Genomic DNA, 18,092 nt, shown 5'->3' with positions numbered 1-18,092 from the left:
TAAAGAGACAATCCACAGTTTGGGGAAGTGTTTTTCCAACTGTTCCTCAAATAAAGGACTAATATCTAGAATATATAAAGAACTCAAAAAGATCAGACTGCCCACGTACATTTAAAGACCAAATCTAAATATAAGCATCTGAGAGGAATACGCACTTCTCAGGTGAAGGTGTACAAATAGCAAATAAATATATGAAAAAATGTTCAACAACATTAGCATTTGAGAAATGCAAATTAAAGAAACACTGAGATTCCATTTCACTCCAGAAAGAATGGCTATTATCAAGAAATCAACCAAATACAAATGCTGATGGGGCTGTGGGAAAATAGAAATCCTTCTCCACTGTTGGTGGGAGTGTAGATTGGTGCAACCACTGTAGAAATGATTATGGAGATTTGTTGAAAAACTAAACCTAGAGGTTCAGTTTGACTCTGCTCTTCCCCTTCTTGGTATCTTCCTAAAAGAAGTAAAAACATCACATCAATATGTGCATACTCAAGTTTATCGCAGCACAGTTTGTATTAGGTAAATTTTGTAAGCAGTCCAAATGCCCACCAACTGATGAATGCATAAAGAGATGTGGTTTTTTAATATGATAGAGTACTACTCAGCCATAAAGAAGGATAAGTTTGAGACATTTCTAGCTAAATGGATACAACTTGATACCATACTTGTAAGTGAAATAAATCAGAGACATGTGTAAATATTGCATGGTTTCTCTGGTGCAAGAAACTGAAAGTGTGGATAAGGACCAAAGTATATAATAGATATTTGGAAATGGGAAGAAATTGTTCAAAATGAAAGAAGAACAAAGGAAGTGGGAGAGGAAAGGAACAAGATAATTAAAGAGAATGGAAGGGGAAAAATGGAAACAGAGCTTTTGTAAATAAGCAGGAGGAGAGGAGTTGGAGGGAGGGAAGGGGAATGAGAAAAAAGGAAGAAGCAAAATATATCATGTACAGATTCCTGTGACAAATGTGATCATTATGAAAAAGGAAGACACCAACCAGGACATTTGTAGATGAGAGGACCTATCAGTGCCTGACTCAAAGGGGGTGACTCACTTGTTAGGACTCACTTGTTAGACCTAATGCAACTGGTGACCTGACACTGAAACCAATGCTCAATTGTCATTCTCAAAATCCTAGGGCCCTGAGAGTTATACTACTGTACATCTATTCTTCCTGTGCTTTTTTGGGGGGAGGGGGTCAGTTTTTGGTGCCGGGAATTGAACTCACGACATCGTACTTGCCAGGCAGGTGCTATGCTGCTGAGTTAAATCCCCAGGCCCTTCCTGTGCTTTTTAAATGGAACAAGAAAGCCCAGGTGACTGCATATTTGTTTACAACATGGTTTACTGAATATTTTAAGCCCACTGTTGAAACCTGCCGCATTCCTTTCAGATTAGGCACCTGGTCACCCGAGAGCTCAGATAGAGATGTACAGTGAGATTGATGCTGTTCACATTGATGCCTCCCAACACGGTGTCCATTCTGCAGCACAGGAGGCAAGGGATACTTTTGACTGCAGTTTTAAAATGTAATGACCTCTCAGTAATAAATTTTGAAGTAGACAAAATGGTCTTAAAATTTTGGTGCTGGGTGAGTTGGTCTTTTGCCAGCGATTAGAGAGTTCGTAGAGAAGCAGGTTGTGGGGAGAGGTAGAAGTTGAAAAGCAGAGGCATAGTGACCAGCGCCTGAGCCCGTGAGCTTTGGCAGAGTGAGGTGGCTCACAGCTATGCTGAGCTTCCAGGAAATTACGTTCCTCGATACCCTAAATAGTACATGACCATCATCGGGATATAGGTACAGTTTTGCCATCCAGAACCCTTGAAATGAGTTGTGTTCTTCAGGTAATTATAATGGCAAATCATAGCACAAGTCAATATCGTGTTTGTAATAGCAGAGTAGAGTTGGAGGTACAATAGAAATTTTATGTCAGAATAATCCTCAACCCTAGAAATTTCCATTGCATTCTTTTCTCCTCGATGAAGAAAGTAATTCTTTGCGTGTATGTGTGTGTGGTACCAGAAATCGAACTCATGACCTCCTGCTTGCCAGGCAGGCACTGTGCCACTGAGCTATATCCCCGGCCCAGTAATTCTTTCAAATAGCATACTTTTGCTCAGATTTCCCTATTGCAGTTAGAAGACCTAAGTCTCCAGAAACTTTCCCTGGCCTTCTCTCTGTTGAAAGCATGAAGCAGCTCAGTGGATGGCTGTGGAGTTCTCAGTCTGAATCCTGCCTCTTTTACTCACTAGCTTTACAACCTGGAGTAATTTTCTCATTTCTCTAAGTACCAGATTCCACAGCACTGAGTGGAAATATGGTAAGACTATAAGGTTCTTGAAGCAGAAACCTGTTACATGAGGAGCAGCTTGCAGACAGGGGTTATTCAGGGAAGAACAAAATGGTACAAGGATTATGGGTGGGGACTTGATCAAAGGCTGCGTTGTACCTGATTCTGTGCTTCTTAAGGGCATCATTTGCATCCTCTGCAGAATAACGGGACCACTGAGCATCAGGTAGAATCTTTCATAAGGAAAAAACTGGAGTCACTGTTAAAAGAATCTCAAATTCGAGACAAAGAAGATCCAGACAGTTTCACAGTGAGAGCCCTCCTGAAGGCCACACACGAAGGCTTAAACGCCCACCTGAAGCAGGTACACAGTTTCTTCCTGTGCTCATCCTTCCGCAAGGAAACGAGAAGTTCCTCCTACTTGGTAATTTTTTTGTCACTTGTGAAAATGTTTCTGCAACTTCTTGATTTCTGTCATTATGTTGCTATTGTAATGAAAATATCCTGCCAAAATGATGCAAAAAGCAGTTACAAGTCAAATGCGGGGGTTAAAGTGACATGAAAGCTGCTTCAATGGGACTCCCAGGAGAAGGCCTGGTCTCTGGCTCGGGTGAGAGGAGAACCTCCATCCTGCTACGCGCGGCACCTGCTTCCTCTCCGCATGCGGCAGCCTCCTTCCCCAGTTGATTTCACCTTCCAAGTATGTCTCCTCTCCGTCCTTTCTCTTCCCCGCAGATGTGTTCTAACTGAGGCGAACTTCCACTCTTTCCCGTTTCAGTTTAAACTCTACTTGGAAATCAGCATGATTTTTCAAAAAAATATAAACCTGATTGTCAGTCCACTGTGTAAAATTCTTCAGTGGCTTCCAGTTACACCTCGGGTAGATTGTAAACTCTTTAACCAAGTTTTCAAGGACCTGCAAAAGAGTATCCTTGCCCTTCTGTCCACTCTCAGTTGTCCTCAGTGTCTGTGTCCTACTGTCCCCATTGTCATACCAGCCACAGTTGCCTTCCTATGCCATACTCCTCACAGTCCGTCCCCTCTGCCCGGAACACTCCATTTCTGCATCTTCTCCAGCGGACTCCTATCCCAGCTTCAATGTGATGTCTTGAAAGAGTCCTGCCTTGACCTTCAAATTTGGTTAGCTGTCCCCTTTATATTGTCCATGGCCACCTGATATGTCTTCTCTTTCCTGAGGGTTTGTCTATATACTTGCAATTATTTGTTCAATGTCTATCTTCCCTTTTAGTCTGTAGGTTTCTGAAAATAGGAACGAGTCAGTCTCGGTAACTCTTATTTTCCTGATTTATTATAGTATCTGTAGCTTAGGAAGATCATAAATAGTTCCAGAGTGAACCAATGTTTTGGGTTTTTGATGAGATATTAGCTTGGTTCCTAATAGAAATTCATAAGTGGCCAAGAAAGAGGGATAGTGGATTTTTAAATGTTACCATTGTAGAATATTGAGAGCATTTATTCTGGACCACAGGGGACCGTTGTGGTTAGCGGCATGGCTAATAGCAGCCTTCCATGCTGCTACCTTGTGTCTTCCAGAGACCAAGAGTCCTGGCAGAAAGATCATATCTTAGCATTGGTGGTTGCCTTCTAGACCTTACAGAATTCTAGCAATTCAACCACTAAGCTGTTCCTCAGGACTGTTTAGTTTCCAAACACAGAAAGCCTAATTTAGAATTACTAGGAGAGTGAAGCAAGTTGTTGGGTTAGATAACTGGCAAGTTTGTTTGAAGAGTGGGCTTTAGAGTGAGCTTATCTACAGGGTCAACATAATATGAGAGACTATTTTTTTCCATTTTTCCTATTCCATCTTTAGTATTATCCCAAATCTTGTTGCCCTTGCCTCAGTAATTGGCAGTCCCATAAGCTACACATTTATTGGCCCATGAGCAGAGAATGAGATAGTGTGTTTGTCCCCAGCTAATAAACCAGAATCCATCCTTAGCCCCGATTGGAAACTTAGCTCATAAATAAACCCCTATCACAAGTGTATAGGATAAGTGTACTGCTCATGCCAGTGAGACCTTACCCTTGGATTGCCAGGGTCATTTCATCCTGTGATACATATTGGAAGAGCAGATACACTATTGAAAAAGCAGCCAAAAGGTCAGCTGTAGTAGTATGGCACTCCCAGGAATTTTCGATTTTATTAAATTTTCAGTATAATTGGGATTTTCTTAAAATTGCAATAAAAAGTAGAAGCATGGTGCCCTCCTTCCAGGAAACAGGTACCGTGCAGATGCCTGTAAAGTCACATTCAGTTAGGTGAGCATGGTTTCCATTGCTCGTCCTTAGTTAGTGAATCTCATTGGCTGACCCGGGCCAGTCATTTCCCCACATGCTTTTGGAGAAGTCTTTGCCCTATACTAGATCATTCCAATTGGGAATGCAGCCACAGGTCTTTGATAGTTAGGAAGAAACAAATTAAGGTCATCTTTCTTTTGCTATTCATTGAAGATAGCTGAGTAATAATTTTGCCACCAGGTAAAATGGTAAGCAACCTCAAATTTCAGGGATGTAGTAAAGCAAACCTTAAATCCTTTTTTGTTTGTTTTCTCTTAAATCTGGATTACAAAAAGAATGTAATTATATTAGTAGGCAATAAATAGAGCCTGGCATTTTAATAAAGTACGGGGTAAAGTAGTGAGATTTTGAACACTGCTATGTTACTTTTCGTTTTTTCTCTGGTACCGGGAACCGAACTCACGACCTTGCGCTTGCCAGGCAGGCGCTTTTGCCGCTGAGCTAAATCCCCAGCCCCTCTATGTTACTTTTCAGAATGCAGTTTATGTTCTGTGGACAGGTAAGGTAAGTCACTGTGGAGCAAATACACCTGTGCCAGATAGAATACGAGTACTTAAGTTCCAAGCTGAGAATGTGCCGAGTGTGCTTCAGGGCAGCATCATTTTAGCTCTTCCTTTTCTGAATTAGAATTCAGCAATGCAGGGTTGAGATCTGCTTGTACTGCCTTTTCCTGGAGAGCCCTGATGTGTAACAGTGAACTCATCCTTCAGGCTGGCGGAACTGACATACACACAGGAAAGAGTTCTTAAGCGTTCTGACCTATGCCCTTTTTTATCATTTGAACTGCTGCTGCTGGGTAACCATAATGAGCCCCTGGCTCGGCTCTTCCAGCTCTCAGCATGCCAGCCCTACCCCTAGCCCACCCCCTCTCGTTTATACTATAGTGGTGGTTCAGAAATGTGCATCTGTTCTTGCCATTCCCTTGTTTCAGCCATTTGAAGGCCCCTCATAGTTTGCAGGCTAAAGTTCAGATTCATAGATGTAGCCCGTAAGAGTCTCTCTTCAGCCCCTCCCCCACTTTTAAATTAGCACGTGTTTGTGACCTTGACTCTTGCCTGGCCGTGTGTGAGTACAAACAAACGGCACCCACTTCCTTCATTTTCTAGGAGGACACCACGCTCCCACTACTTGGCTTTTTCATTGGCTGTTTCCTTGGCTGCCGCACACTTCCTCTTCCTCAGCTCACATAGATAGTACCCAATCACCTGAAGGGTTCAGTTTTTACACCACGCCCCCTTAGACGTGCTTCGTAATTCTCAGGTTTGGCCTCTCACGGTGCGCTGAGCTCTCCTCGTCGGCTTTTATTATCTTGCAGTGCCGAGATTTCCTCCACGGTTAGACGGTAAGCCCTGTGATGGTAGAGCCTGTACTCTCTTGTTTGCTCTGCCCTTGTATACTCTCAAATTCCTACGGCAGTGCCGTTTCCGTGACTTCAGTGACAGATTGCAGTGCTGATGTTCAGGGAGAGATCGCAGTTGGGGATGGATGTTTGTAGTTATCTGAGGCATCGGGTGGAAGAAGTCGGGGGACAGGGAAACCAGAAAGGAGCTTGGAGCCAGACAGTCTCTGTTTTTATTACCAATTAGTTCTTAGCTTTGGGCATTTTATCTAACTTCACTACATTTTAGTTTTTATCTTCTGGGAAATTGAGATTTTAATGATTCCTATCTCCAGAGATGGTTGTGTAAATTAAGTGAGAATGTATGTAATGCACCTGGCAGCGTCCTTGAGTATAGTCAGTGCCCATGACATTGAGTGACACTGTATGCCTGGTTTGTGTGGGACAGTCCTGCTTTATACCTGTTGCCCTATTGTCATTTTTTAAAGTGCCCATTTCACATTTTAAGATAACTCATTTTGGACGATAAATGCCATAATCCTTCTATCAGGGGATGAAATGTAGGGGTTAGAAAAGAACTCACTTGATAATTATTCAATTTCTCCCTATTTCACAGATAAGAAAACTGAAGCCAAGAGAAGGGATTTACTCAAGGATGTATAGCTACTTGAGGCAGAGCTGGGTCTCCTGATTTGGAGAGGAGTGTCTCTTTTATGGCCATATGTACTTTCTTTCTTAATTCCAGAGATTCTGAAATTAATGATCAGCATTACCTGGTCTTCCAAGGCGAGGAACATATATAAGCCAAGCAGCACTTAATCGACATGGTCCCTGCTCTGTCAGTGTTTTCTAGATTACCCTTTCCCCAAACAATTCTCAGATTCTTCTCACCTTCCTCCCCAGAACTGAGTCTTTGATCAGTGTTTATCAATGCCCTTCCCTAATTTTGTTAACTCATGTTCATTATGTTCATGTGATTATCTCTGTTTCTTCTCTGTTTAGCTGGAGTTCTGGATGATTAGGGCCAACTGGTCTCTCCATGTACCATATTTTTAATAATAAACCACCTTCTAAAGGTGACAATTCAATAAGTATACCCTTTTAGAGTGACTTCTTGTACACTAATGAGGTTTAGGCTCAAGCAAGGACAACTGGTTCATTACCTTTAAACTGGAAAATTAGCTCATGAGGAAAACATCAGAGAACACAATACTAGCATTTTCTGGTGATCACCAGTGAAGGAATTAATTCAACGCGTAGATAATCTTTGCTGTGGCTTACTTAAACACACAAAAGCTGTCTTTTTACCCTAGAGACGCACTTGGATTTTATTTATTTTTAATGTTTTAAAATTCTAAGTGGCAAGCATTCAATGTGGTCATTTTATTCCACAAAATTGGCTTTTAATATCTTGATCATTTCTCCAAAAGTAAATCTCTTCTTAACTGAAAATGATTTATCCCCCTTAATGCATCCAAAAGCACACATGCTACACTGTGGACATGCAGGCGAACAGGCACTGTAAGGGCCAGCAGACCGGGGCATTGCACGGAGCCTGTGGCCTGAGCCTTGGGAAGTGGTGGGCAGCGGCTGCATCCTGTCTGCGGCTGGGCATCTATTTAGCGTTCCTTCTTTTGTTGTTGACGTAAAGGGGTGGCAGAGGAGAAAGTGAGCAGGACAGTAGGGAGAAGGGGTCCCCCTGCCATCCCACCAGAGCTGAGGAAAATCAAAAGGAGGCGAGTAGTTATATTATGCCTTTATTTACTCAGAATCCAGACATGAAGGAAAGTGGGAAGAAGTCACATGGACGATCGCTCATGACCAATTTTGGAAAACACAAGGTATGAATTAAGAGTGGTGATAAATGCGTAGAGTCGGTAATGCAGTTAACTTAAGGGTTCTGAAGGGTAACAGGAGAACATTTGGTGATCTTGAAATACCTAAAGATTTCTTAAGCAGAACTCCAAAAAAGGAAAAGATTGAAATTTTAAACTACTTTAAACTGTAAGAATTTCTATTTATCCAGCGTATCAAAAAGCAAGTCATATACTAGGGAATAATATTATTAAATACACTATCCAGGAAAGTGTTTCTATCCTGACTATGCAGTTTCTCCAAATCCACAAAAAGACAAGAAACGTAATCTCTAAACACTGGACAAAAGGCTTCAATGTGTACTTCATGAAAGGAGGGATCCAAATGGTGGCGGAGATGGGGCTCACCCTTCTTGGCCGTCTGGAAAATGCACATTTCAGTGGTGCACACATCCGCCGCACCAGGTAACACAAAAGACTACAAAAGCCAGTGTTAGTGAGGACGTCGGGCAGCATGAACTCCCATCTCTGCTCACGGGTGTGTACATTTGTGAAACTACTGTGGCACACTGTTTCACAGGATGTTTTAAGCTGTGCTATGTATCACACACAGCGTCTCCACCATTAGGGTTATGTCCACAGACGGAAGCAACAACATTTATAGTGACATTAGTTGTAATAATACTAACAGAAAATAGTCCAAATGTCCCTCAACAATTGAATAAATAAAGTTGTGGTATATTCACATAAGAGAATATTTAACAGTCATGAGAAGGAAAACAGTTACAACTATATTCAATTATGTAATGATTGTTTTAACGTTGAACAAAAGAACCCAGAATCAAGGAAGTGTATGTAGATTGATTCCATTTACATGAAATTTAAAACCAACCTCCCCCGCAAAAAATCCACAGGAAAACCCCCACAAAATCTCTATGGGTTAGGTGTTACCTTTAGCGAGAAAGTAACCACAGAATGGGAAAATCATAGGGCCTCTTGGGGATAGACTAGCACTATAAAAAGAGATAGATTTATTATTGTGATAGCTCAGATTACTAGGTATAGATTGGATATCCTTATCTGAAATGTTTGGAGCCAGAAGTGTTTTTGATTGTTTTTAAATTTTGAGATATTTGCATATTCATAATGAGATATTTTGGCAATGAGACCAAAGTCTAACCACGAAATTTATGTATACTGTATATATGGCCTGCAGGTAATTTTAGGCCATATTTTTAGTGGGTCTGTGATCTGACTAGGACTTGTCGCATAGAGTCAGGTGTAGAATTTGCCACTTGTAGTTCATGTTGGGGCCAAAAAGTTTCAGCTTTTGAAGCATTTTGGGTTCGGAAAGCTCAACCTGTGTATGTGGAGTTAGAGATTTTTCCTTTCCGAGAACAACTTTCCATGAAAATTATCTCCCCAACTAAATGTTTTAGGCAGGACTTCAGTTACAGAAGTAGAACTTCTCATGCATCCAGTCATAAGAATAAACAGCTGCCTGCAAATTTATATATCATTTTAATAAACACTGATAATATTTTACATTGGAAGTTACTATCCCATAGTTTACAAAATGAATTTCTATGTTATGTCATTTGTCACTGTAATAATCCTCTGAAGTAGATGTCACCGCACCCATTTATTTATTTTTTTTTTTTATTTCAAAAGAAATATCTTAAATATTATTTATTTTATTGCCTTAGAAAGACTTTTATATAAGTTATATTAGTGACTTGGTAATTGATTTTATCACCGCACCCATTTAAAAAACACATAGGAAGCCGAAGAGGTGAGCGGAGAAGGCTCCAGACTAAACTAGCACCTTGCTGTTAGTCTACCAGGGAGTTAAGCATGTTTATGCCCATGAGAGATTGTTTTTTATCCATTGTGTTTGAGAACATCTGGAAGTTGAAACGATCACATGATAGTATGGGAATGGAGTCCCATGCCTTCCCTAAGCCATATTCCTCAGTTATCTGGGTACTTTGTCTCAAGATCTCAGTTTGTTTGTAGAAGCTGTATTTTTGGTGGCAAGCTTTTCTGTAAGTACTGGAGTCCCTCCCCATCATTTATATTGTTTATGTGTTGCCTAAAAATATTGTGGTGACCCCTGGCCTGGTGGAGATGAAACCACATCATGCCGAAAAAATTTTGTCTAACAACTAACCTGTCCAGAAGTTAACAGAGCAATCCCAGGCTTACTAGCCTCAGTGCTGTGGCTGTCAGTTTTCATTATGCTGCTGGAAATAAAAATGGATCATAATCTCCAAAGAGCAGTTTGATTTAGATGGTTATTTGAGTGCGTACTGATCAAAGACAGGGATGGTAGGTATTTTTAAATGACTGTACTATTTTATAAAACCAAATCTGCCTTTTATTATTCACTAACGAGAGTGATCTTCCTATACAAAAGGACATTTTCCCCTTATAATTATTTAATTAGATTCTACAACTTTGACCTTCCCTCTTGTAGAGACTTTCAAAATGCATGACTAGTAAAGTTTTTCTCAGACCTCAATTTGCACAGCTTAGAAATCAGTTTCTGATTATGAAACCTTAAATTTTGTTATTAATACTTTAATAAAAGTGTGGCCATAAAAATCTTTGTTATTTAATGGTGAAGCAGTTAAATAACAAGTCAAGTTTTCCCTCTCCACATTATTACCTCAGAGTGTGTGTGTGTGTGTATTGTAAAACCCAATTTGTTCTCTGTGTGCTGTGGATATACCTGATAGGATGTTTATCGTGTTTACTGTGATCTTTCCTGCAGAAAACCACAAAATCCCGTTCTAAATCCTACAGTACCGATGATGAGGAAGACACACAGCTGAACCCTGGCAAGGAGAGTGGCCAGCTGTACAGGTAAGAGAGCATCTCTATGGTTCTTGCTCAGACTCCTCAGACTTCTCCATTCCTGTCGTCGTGGCTGTTTTAGTTGTGTGTCCCCAAGTAAAGCTTGAAGATTAACTAGCTGTGAAATAATGTTGTAGGGAATCAGCACTGTGCCTAGCACGTAAGGAGACCCTTACTACATGCAGCTGTAGAGGCTGCCACATAAACTTACCTCCAGAGAAGAGAGAGGGGCCACATGAATGTAGATAAAGCTGACAGAGAAGACAAGGGCTAGCTAGGTGCTCAGCACACATTAGGAACCAGGGAGCTACAGTCAGCCAGATTTCAAACTTTGGTCCCTGTACTTACTAATTCTAACATGGGGCAAGTGAAGCTCCTTTTTTCTGTGTACTTCTTAGGGCCCTTATAAGAATTAAAGGCATTAAACTCATTAGCATATGAGCCCTGACCCACTTAAATAAGCGCTCAAAAACATATTTCTTATTATCAGCAGTATTTGTGATGGTTTTCAAAAATGAGAAGGGGACCAAGAGGTGGAGGGAGGGGAGAAGAAAGAGGGAGGAGCAGGAAAAAGCATTAAGATGTGTTATGTTCAGCTCCCAACGCCCCACGATGAGTATAGTAATATGTACTGCACACGTGTACTAATAATATAAATAAATGATTGAATATAAAATGACCACATTTTCAGAGCCTAAATTGTGACACATGAGCTGACATAGGACTTTCTGGCAATTTATCCTATAAATCTCATGAAGAAATGTGAATTACACCAGAGGTAAATAGATAGAGGGACATACACCCACCCACCTGTATGTCTTTATTGAAAGACGGAATGAAGTGAAGTCTGAAGAGTAGACATCCTGCAGGAATTAAACTTCAGTGTTCAGTGATTAGCCCTCACAAAACTGGATACTCACCAGTGGCTGTAGAACTTCTTGTATGATAAAGGATGAACATGCAGTCTTTCTTCCCACTGATGTTTGTTTATTATGGTACTGAGAACTGAACCCAGGGCCTTTGCACTGAGCTATAGCCCCAGACCTTTTTTAGTTTTCATTTTGAGACAAATCTTGCTGTATTGTTCAAGCTGGGCTTGAACTTGTACTCATTCTACCTCAGCCTGCCGGAGTTCTGGGATTATAGTGTAGTTTTCAACTGATTTTTATAGATGTCTATATTTGTGCCTCTTTTCTTAGCAAAATGAACTGTTGGTACATTTTATCCTTAGTTCTTTTATGGATGTATATAAGCACCATTATGGCGGGGATTTCGCCTAATTGGTTTACTGTTTTATCTCCAGTAGGTACTCCTGTTTTCAATGAGTAAATAAAACCTGTTACCACTAATTCCAGAACACTTTCATCACCTCTAGAAGAAAATTAGTACCCATTGCAGTCACTCTCTACCCGCCTCTCCCCCAGTCTCTGGCACCCAGTGTCTCTGTAGGTTTGCCAGCATCTTCTTTCACTTCCTCTAAGGCCCTCAAGACTCATCGATGTTGTTGCGTTTACCAGCACTTCATTTCCTTTTATTGCTGAATAATCCAGTGTATGGTTATGTTGCATTTTATATATCTATTCATTAGTTGGAGGATGTTTAGCTTGTTTTCACTTTTGGGGTATTAAGAGCAATTCCACTATGAACATTCTTGTATAAGCTTTTATGTGGGTGTACATTTTTATTTCTCTTGGGTATATTGAAGTGGAATTGCTGAGAAACAAGATCATTCTTTTAACTTTTTGAGAAACCACCAAATTATTTTTCAGAGCAGTTGTGTACTTCCAGTGATCTATGAGGGTTCCGATTTCTTCTTATCTTTGGTAGTACTAGTATTGTCTGCATTTTTGTTATAGCCATCCTAGAGGTATGACAGGACATCGCATTAGAATTTGCATTTGCATACCCCTAATGACTAATAATGCTGAGCATCTTTTCTTGTGCGTATTGGTCTTTGTGTTGCTATATGAGTGAGGATTGGAGTTTTTAATAAATTTGATATTCCCCCAGAGGAGAAAAGCATGCATGTGCGGGAAAGTGATAGTTTGTGGAGGACTTTGATGTGATAAGGAGTAACGGCAGAATTTGTAAGATTGTAGAGGAAAAATCCTAGGAGTGGTTAGTGGAGCAGCGAGAACACAGAAAATATCAGAGCCAGAAGGATTAAATAATATAATGCATATTTGTTTTAAGAAAGTTAGGGAATACTGAAAAATTATAAAAAAGAAAATAAAAATACTTGTAATCACACCTTTAAAGATAATGGAAATTTTGATACATTTCCTTTGGGTGTAAAATTCCTATGACCCATAATGCAGTGTTTCTATTTGTTTTCGTGTCAGTCCCACTCTGTGATGTTTCTCCCTAGTTGCGTAACCCAGCCCTTCACAATGGAACTTAAAAATGCATGAGGGTAAGCTGTGACCACTGGTGGAGCGGTGATTAGGACTATGTGAGAAGGATGCCATGATGGAAAGAATACTAAGCTAGGAATCACACTTGGGTCTGTCCTTACTGACCTAGGGCACATCATTTACCTGTTCTCTTACATAGAGAGGGTGGACTAACCAAAAGTTCCATCCTCTTCCAACTCTGAAATGTCACGAATGCTGGGTGTGTGCTTCACAGGCTGGGCCGCCGAAGGAAAACCATGAAGCTTTGCCGAGAGCTGTCTGATTTGGTTGTGTACACAAACTCTGTGGCAGCCCAGGACATCGTGGACGATGGTAAGGACCGAGAGTCTTTTCTCCTGTTTTGTGTAAACATTCTTGACCTCTCTTTGTCAACTGTTAAATAAGCTTTTGTTAATCGTATTATCACTGCACGTATATGGAAGAGTATAGAATCCATCTGAGTGTCAAGAAGTGATTGCTGATACAATTCTCAGCTCACATGGAGGGCTCTCTTGATCATGGTGGTTGCCTGGTTGTCTGGAGGTCAGAGATATATCCTACAGGGCTGAAGAGGATTTTAGTATTATAAAAAGACATGCATCAAGCTTTCAAGTGAAAGCTTGAACTTGGAGACCTGTCCTGGCTTAATGACCAGTCACAGATGGCCTTTCCAAGTGTGAATGAGGAAAAGAAAGAATAAATTAATTGGCTAAAGCAACACCCTGGAAATATTTCCTCTTTGTAAGTTTTGACTTTGATTAAAGTAGTATAATCCATGCATTAAAGTTGTAACAAAAAGAGCAGAAATTTCAGTGCAATGACTCAGTGTTTTTCAACTATCAATTGCTGCATTGAACTGAGAAATTCTAGTCACAGCTATTCTTACCCTTGATTTTCCTGCCACTGGCTGTTTTTCCCTTTGTCTTCTATTTCATTTGGGTTACTGAATGCTTATTGAAATAACTTACCATTGTGTGATGCTTCGAGCTCATTTTAATTTTAGTAGAAGTAAAATGAAACAGAATACTTAAGTTTCTCAGCATACCTTAGTGACAGGAAACAATGTTACGGCAATTTGTGTATTCTCACAAACATTCAGGATTCTGCTCAGATCTTTGTCCTCTGCCAGGGTCCACAAGTGCCTCTTCTTCTAATTGCAGACGGATTTCCTTTCTTCCTCTTGGTGTTGATCTTTTCCTCAAATAGTGATAGTTGTACAAAATTCCAGTTAATTTCACATGTGAGAATGAGAAACCTTAAGGTTCCCAGCAGTTATATTTTTATAATTACTGTCCACAGCCCAAAAATAAAACCAGTGAGTGGCTGAATGAAGTTAAAGGTAGATTTGGTATACAGAATGAAAATTTTCCAATACATACCACTGGGAGCTATTAACCCCCTAGCTTAAGAGAAAATAATCTTCAGCTGGGTCTTTTGTTTTTTAAGTCATCAAATGAGGTGTAGATAATGAATACATAGCTTATCCTTAAGTACAATAATTTAACTCTATTAATATGCTAAATCATAAGTACTTAAGCAATATCATTTTAATGATACTAGGGTATGCATATTTATGTGGACAGAAACAAGTTGTGTTGTTTATAGAGCTACTCCATCTAAATTTGACTTGTCAAAAAGACTGTGTTATCTCTTACTATGGTCAAGGCTTTCTGTATTAAAATTTGTAAATAAGTTCAATTGTTTTCTTGAGATGTATAAATTATGTTAATAAATTCTTTCGATAAAATATTTATCAGTATATATTTTAAAGGGTCTGTACTGGAGAAATTATCAGGTTAAAACTATAGCATCACTTCTCTTTCTCCTGTTGTATTTATGTCTGTTTCAAGTTCCAGCTTAGAAGTGGCATTGAGTCATTTGTCCAACTCTTTTGGGGGGCAATACTAGTGGTTAACCCCAAAACCTTCTCACTGAGCTACATCCCCAACCCTTCTTTATTTTGAGATAGGGTCTTGCTAAGTCATTAAATTGCCCAGGTGGGGCTTGAATTTGCAGTCCTCCTCCCTCAACCTCTTAGTGCTAGGATAACAGGACTGCATCACCGTGACTCACTTTTGGCTAGCATTTAATATCTAAGGGTGTATAATAATTCTGAGGACAGCAAGGTCCTGAGAGACTGACTATACAGGCTAATAAACAGTGTGCAGTATAGATATGATGGAGGTCCAGTTGGTTCAACACTTTGGTTTTGAACTGCATCTCAGATGGGTTCAGACAATTTAATTTGTTAGAGTTTGAATGAGAATGCGGCTCTAGTCCTGTTTGGATCTTCATCCAGGCTGTTCTTTCCCAACAAATCTAGAGGACATAGGAGTGGTCATTTTGAGGATAGGGAATGGTTGTTTGGTGAAGCAGCTCAGTGATAGGGCATTGTTTTTTTTTTTTTTTTGGTTTTTCTCTGGTACCAGGAACCGAACTCACGACCTTGCGCTTGCCAGGCAGGCGCTTTTTGCCGCTGAGCTAAATCCCCAGCCCGATAGGGCATTGTTGATATGGTTCAAAAGGCAGGATTCAAGAAAAGAGTGGAATATTAAGTGTTTGGAGGCTCCACCGTGATTCCTAGACTTGTAGCTTCCTTGACAATGGTGACTGCCCAAGCAGAAACCATAAGTGCCGGCTTTTGTACTAAAGCCTCTCATTTTTTCCCTTGATTTATAAGCCTAACAAGGTGGATGGATGTTTGTCCTTGTTTCTGAAACTTTATTTCTTGTTAATGTTCTTTTTTAATTTTAAAAAGAATAAAAAACAGTAAAAATGATACAGAATTTCAAAACAAGATGACAGGAAATTAACAGTGGCTATAATACTGCATATTGCTGTCTTCAAAGTAGTTGCTCAGATTACGAGATAGAGGCATGCAAAATTGATCAAACAGTATAAACACTAACTGTTCTTTTCAGTGAACCAATAGAAATGCTATTCCTTTCTTCTGGATAGGTTTTCCATAATTCTGTTCAAATCAACTTTAAAACCCAATTTTTGTTTTCCTCTAAATGGTCTCTCCCCTTTATTTTCTTAGAGCCCAAATGTTATCAGTTAATATATGTTTCACACATTGCCTTTTAAATGAATATTTTCAATGGATATCTTCCTGCTATCAGGCAGAAGTTATATACATACTATTACTTATCCATGTTTGTCTCTATCTTTGGTAAAGAGATTCTGTTTGAGTCATAAACCTAGAAAATAACTGTTCTACTCGTTCTCTTCATGCTAACGAGATAGACATGAATTAGGGGAATGATTGAATTCTGGGGAGAGCATAGGAGCCGGAAATGGGCAGGTACCTTAGCAATTACTCATTGTTATTTGACCTCAACCTCGCAAATTCAAAGAATGGAATTTTATGGTTCTTCCTGAGTCAGAAGTTATCTCTACCTTGGTTTGTAAAATTGAACTGTTTAATCTAAAACTGCCTTGGTGTATATTTTGTCTAAACTAAAGATCCCTTTGTACATAGTAAACTGTAAACAAACATGATACATAAAACAGAGGTAACCTACTTTTGTAACACGTACCAAGTAGCTACATCTTAACCAGTCACAAGTGGCCAACTCTTCAAACCATGTCCAAGTAATACAAGAGCTGTACCCAAGTGGGCTGTCTCTACTTAGAGTTTGTTTTCTGAACGTCACTATTTTTTTGACAGTAACTTGCCCATGTGGTGAGATAAGATGCTCTAAATCTGTTCTGATTCTGGGAGTGGCTTGATTTTCAAACTGTTTCTTGCTCAGTTGAACTCTGTTCAGTTTAATATGTCTAAAGGTTTTCATTTAACCCTTTCATCCTGCCCTTTGCTGTTGGGATAGAGTACTGTCACATCAAGCAATCTTTCGTGAGGGGTGTTTTCTTCGCCGCTTTGCTATAGTTCTCACTTTCCCTTTTTTTATTACCAACTGCCAGGAACCACAGGAAATGTGTTATCCTTCAGTGAAACAAGAGCACATCAAGTGGTTCAGCAGAAATCAGAGCAATTCATGATTTATAACCAAAAGCAGCTCACAAGGATTTACCCCTCTGCCTACCGCATAGATTCCAGTAACTTCAACCCTCTGCCCTACTGGAACACAGGTTGCCAGCTTGGTGCGTAAGCCCCTGAAAACAGTGGTTCTCTGTATGTTCTGAGCCTGCTTTGCTGTCCTGCCTAATGCTCTCAAATTTTCAACTTGGACAGTGGCACTGAACTATCAGTCTGAAGGGCGAATGATGCAGTTAAACCGAGCCAAATTCAAGACAAATGGCAATTGTGGCTACGTCCTCAAACCCCAGCAAATGTGCAAAGGTATGTGTTAGTTTTATTCATAGTTGTCTTTCTGAACGGGATGAACTATATCTAAAGACATCGTAGTGATATCCCAATGTTTTGCAGCATAATTTTTAATTTTATTTTACTTTTATTATTAATCAACACATGATAGTTGTACATATTTATGGGTGTAATATACAATACATGTGTACAAGGTATAGTGATCAGATCAGGGTAATCTATCACCTGAGACATATCATTTGTGATGTGTGTGTGTGTGTATCATTCTGTGTTTGGAGCACTCAAAATCCTACTAGCTATCTGAAATATTAATTTAATTGTTGTAAACCATGATCATCCTACTGGGCTACGTAGAATGTTAGAAGTTATTCCTCCTATCCAGCTCTATCTTTGTACCCACTAACCACCCTGTGTCCATCCTCCCCTCCCCCACAGACTGTAGTAACCACTCTTCTGTTCTTTACTTCATGGAGACAAATATTTTTAACTTCCACATATAAGAACATGCAGTGTTTCTTTTTCTGTACTTTATTTCACATTATTTCTATGCATGTTGCTACAAATAATGGGATTCCATGCTTTTTATGTCTGAATAATATTTCACTGCAAATATTTCACATTCCACATTTGCTTTATTCATTCATTCATCATTTGATGGACACTTTAGTTGTTTCTGTTTCTTACCTATTATGACTAGGTCTGTGATAAATGTATAAGTGCAGATTTTTTTTGACATACTGATTTCTGTTTTATATATATATATATATATATGTATATATATATAT

At 39.7% G+C, this 18,092-nt stretch overlaps 1 protein-coding gene across 4 annotated transcripts in view; it reads left to right on the top strand.

Annotated features, from left to right (window-relative positions):
* Plch1 (phospholipase C, eta 1) overlaps positions 1–18,092 on the top strand; it is a 226,203-nt gene that overhangs the window by 193,796 nt on the left and 14,315 nt on the right. For all 4 annotated transcript variants that reach the window (XM_013518677.1, XM_013518675.1, XM_013518676.1 and 1 more), the window contains 6 exons: positions 2,501–2,662; positions 7,726–7,797; positions 10,544–10,635; positions 13,255–13,352; positions 16,944–17,123; positions 17,215–17,322. In XM_013518677.1, coding sequence (XP_013374131.1) covers positions 2,501–2,662; positions 7,726–7,797; positions 10,544–10,635; positions 13,255–13,352; positions 16,944–17,123; positions 17,215–17,322 — 712 coding nt within the window. The remainder of the gene's footprint in view (positions 1–2,500; positions 2,663–7,725; positions 7,798–10,543; positions 10,636–13,254; positions 13,353–16,943; positions 17,124–17,214; positions 17,323–18,092) is intronic.

This window comes from Chinchilla lanigera, unplaced genomic scaffold (assembly GCF_000276665.1).
Source record: "Chinchilla lanigera isolate Chin_1 unplaced genomic scaffold, ChiLan1.0 scaffold00047, whole genome shotgun sequence".
NCBI lineage: Eukaryota > Metazoa > Chordata > Mammalia > Rodentia > Chinchillidae > Chinchilla > Chinchilla lanigera.
The sequence above is the reverse complement of the archived record's forward strand: the minus strand, read 5'-3'. Positions and strand labels throughout refer to the sequence as shown.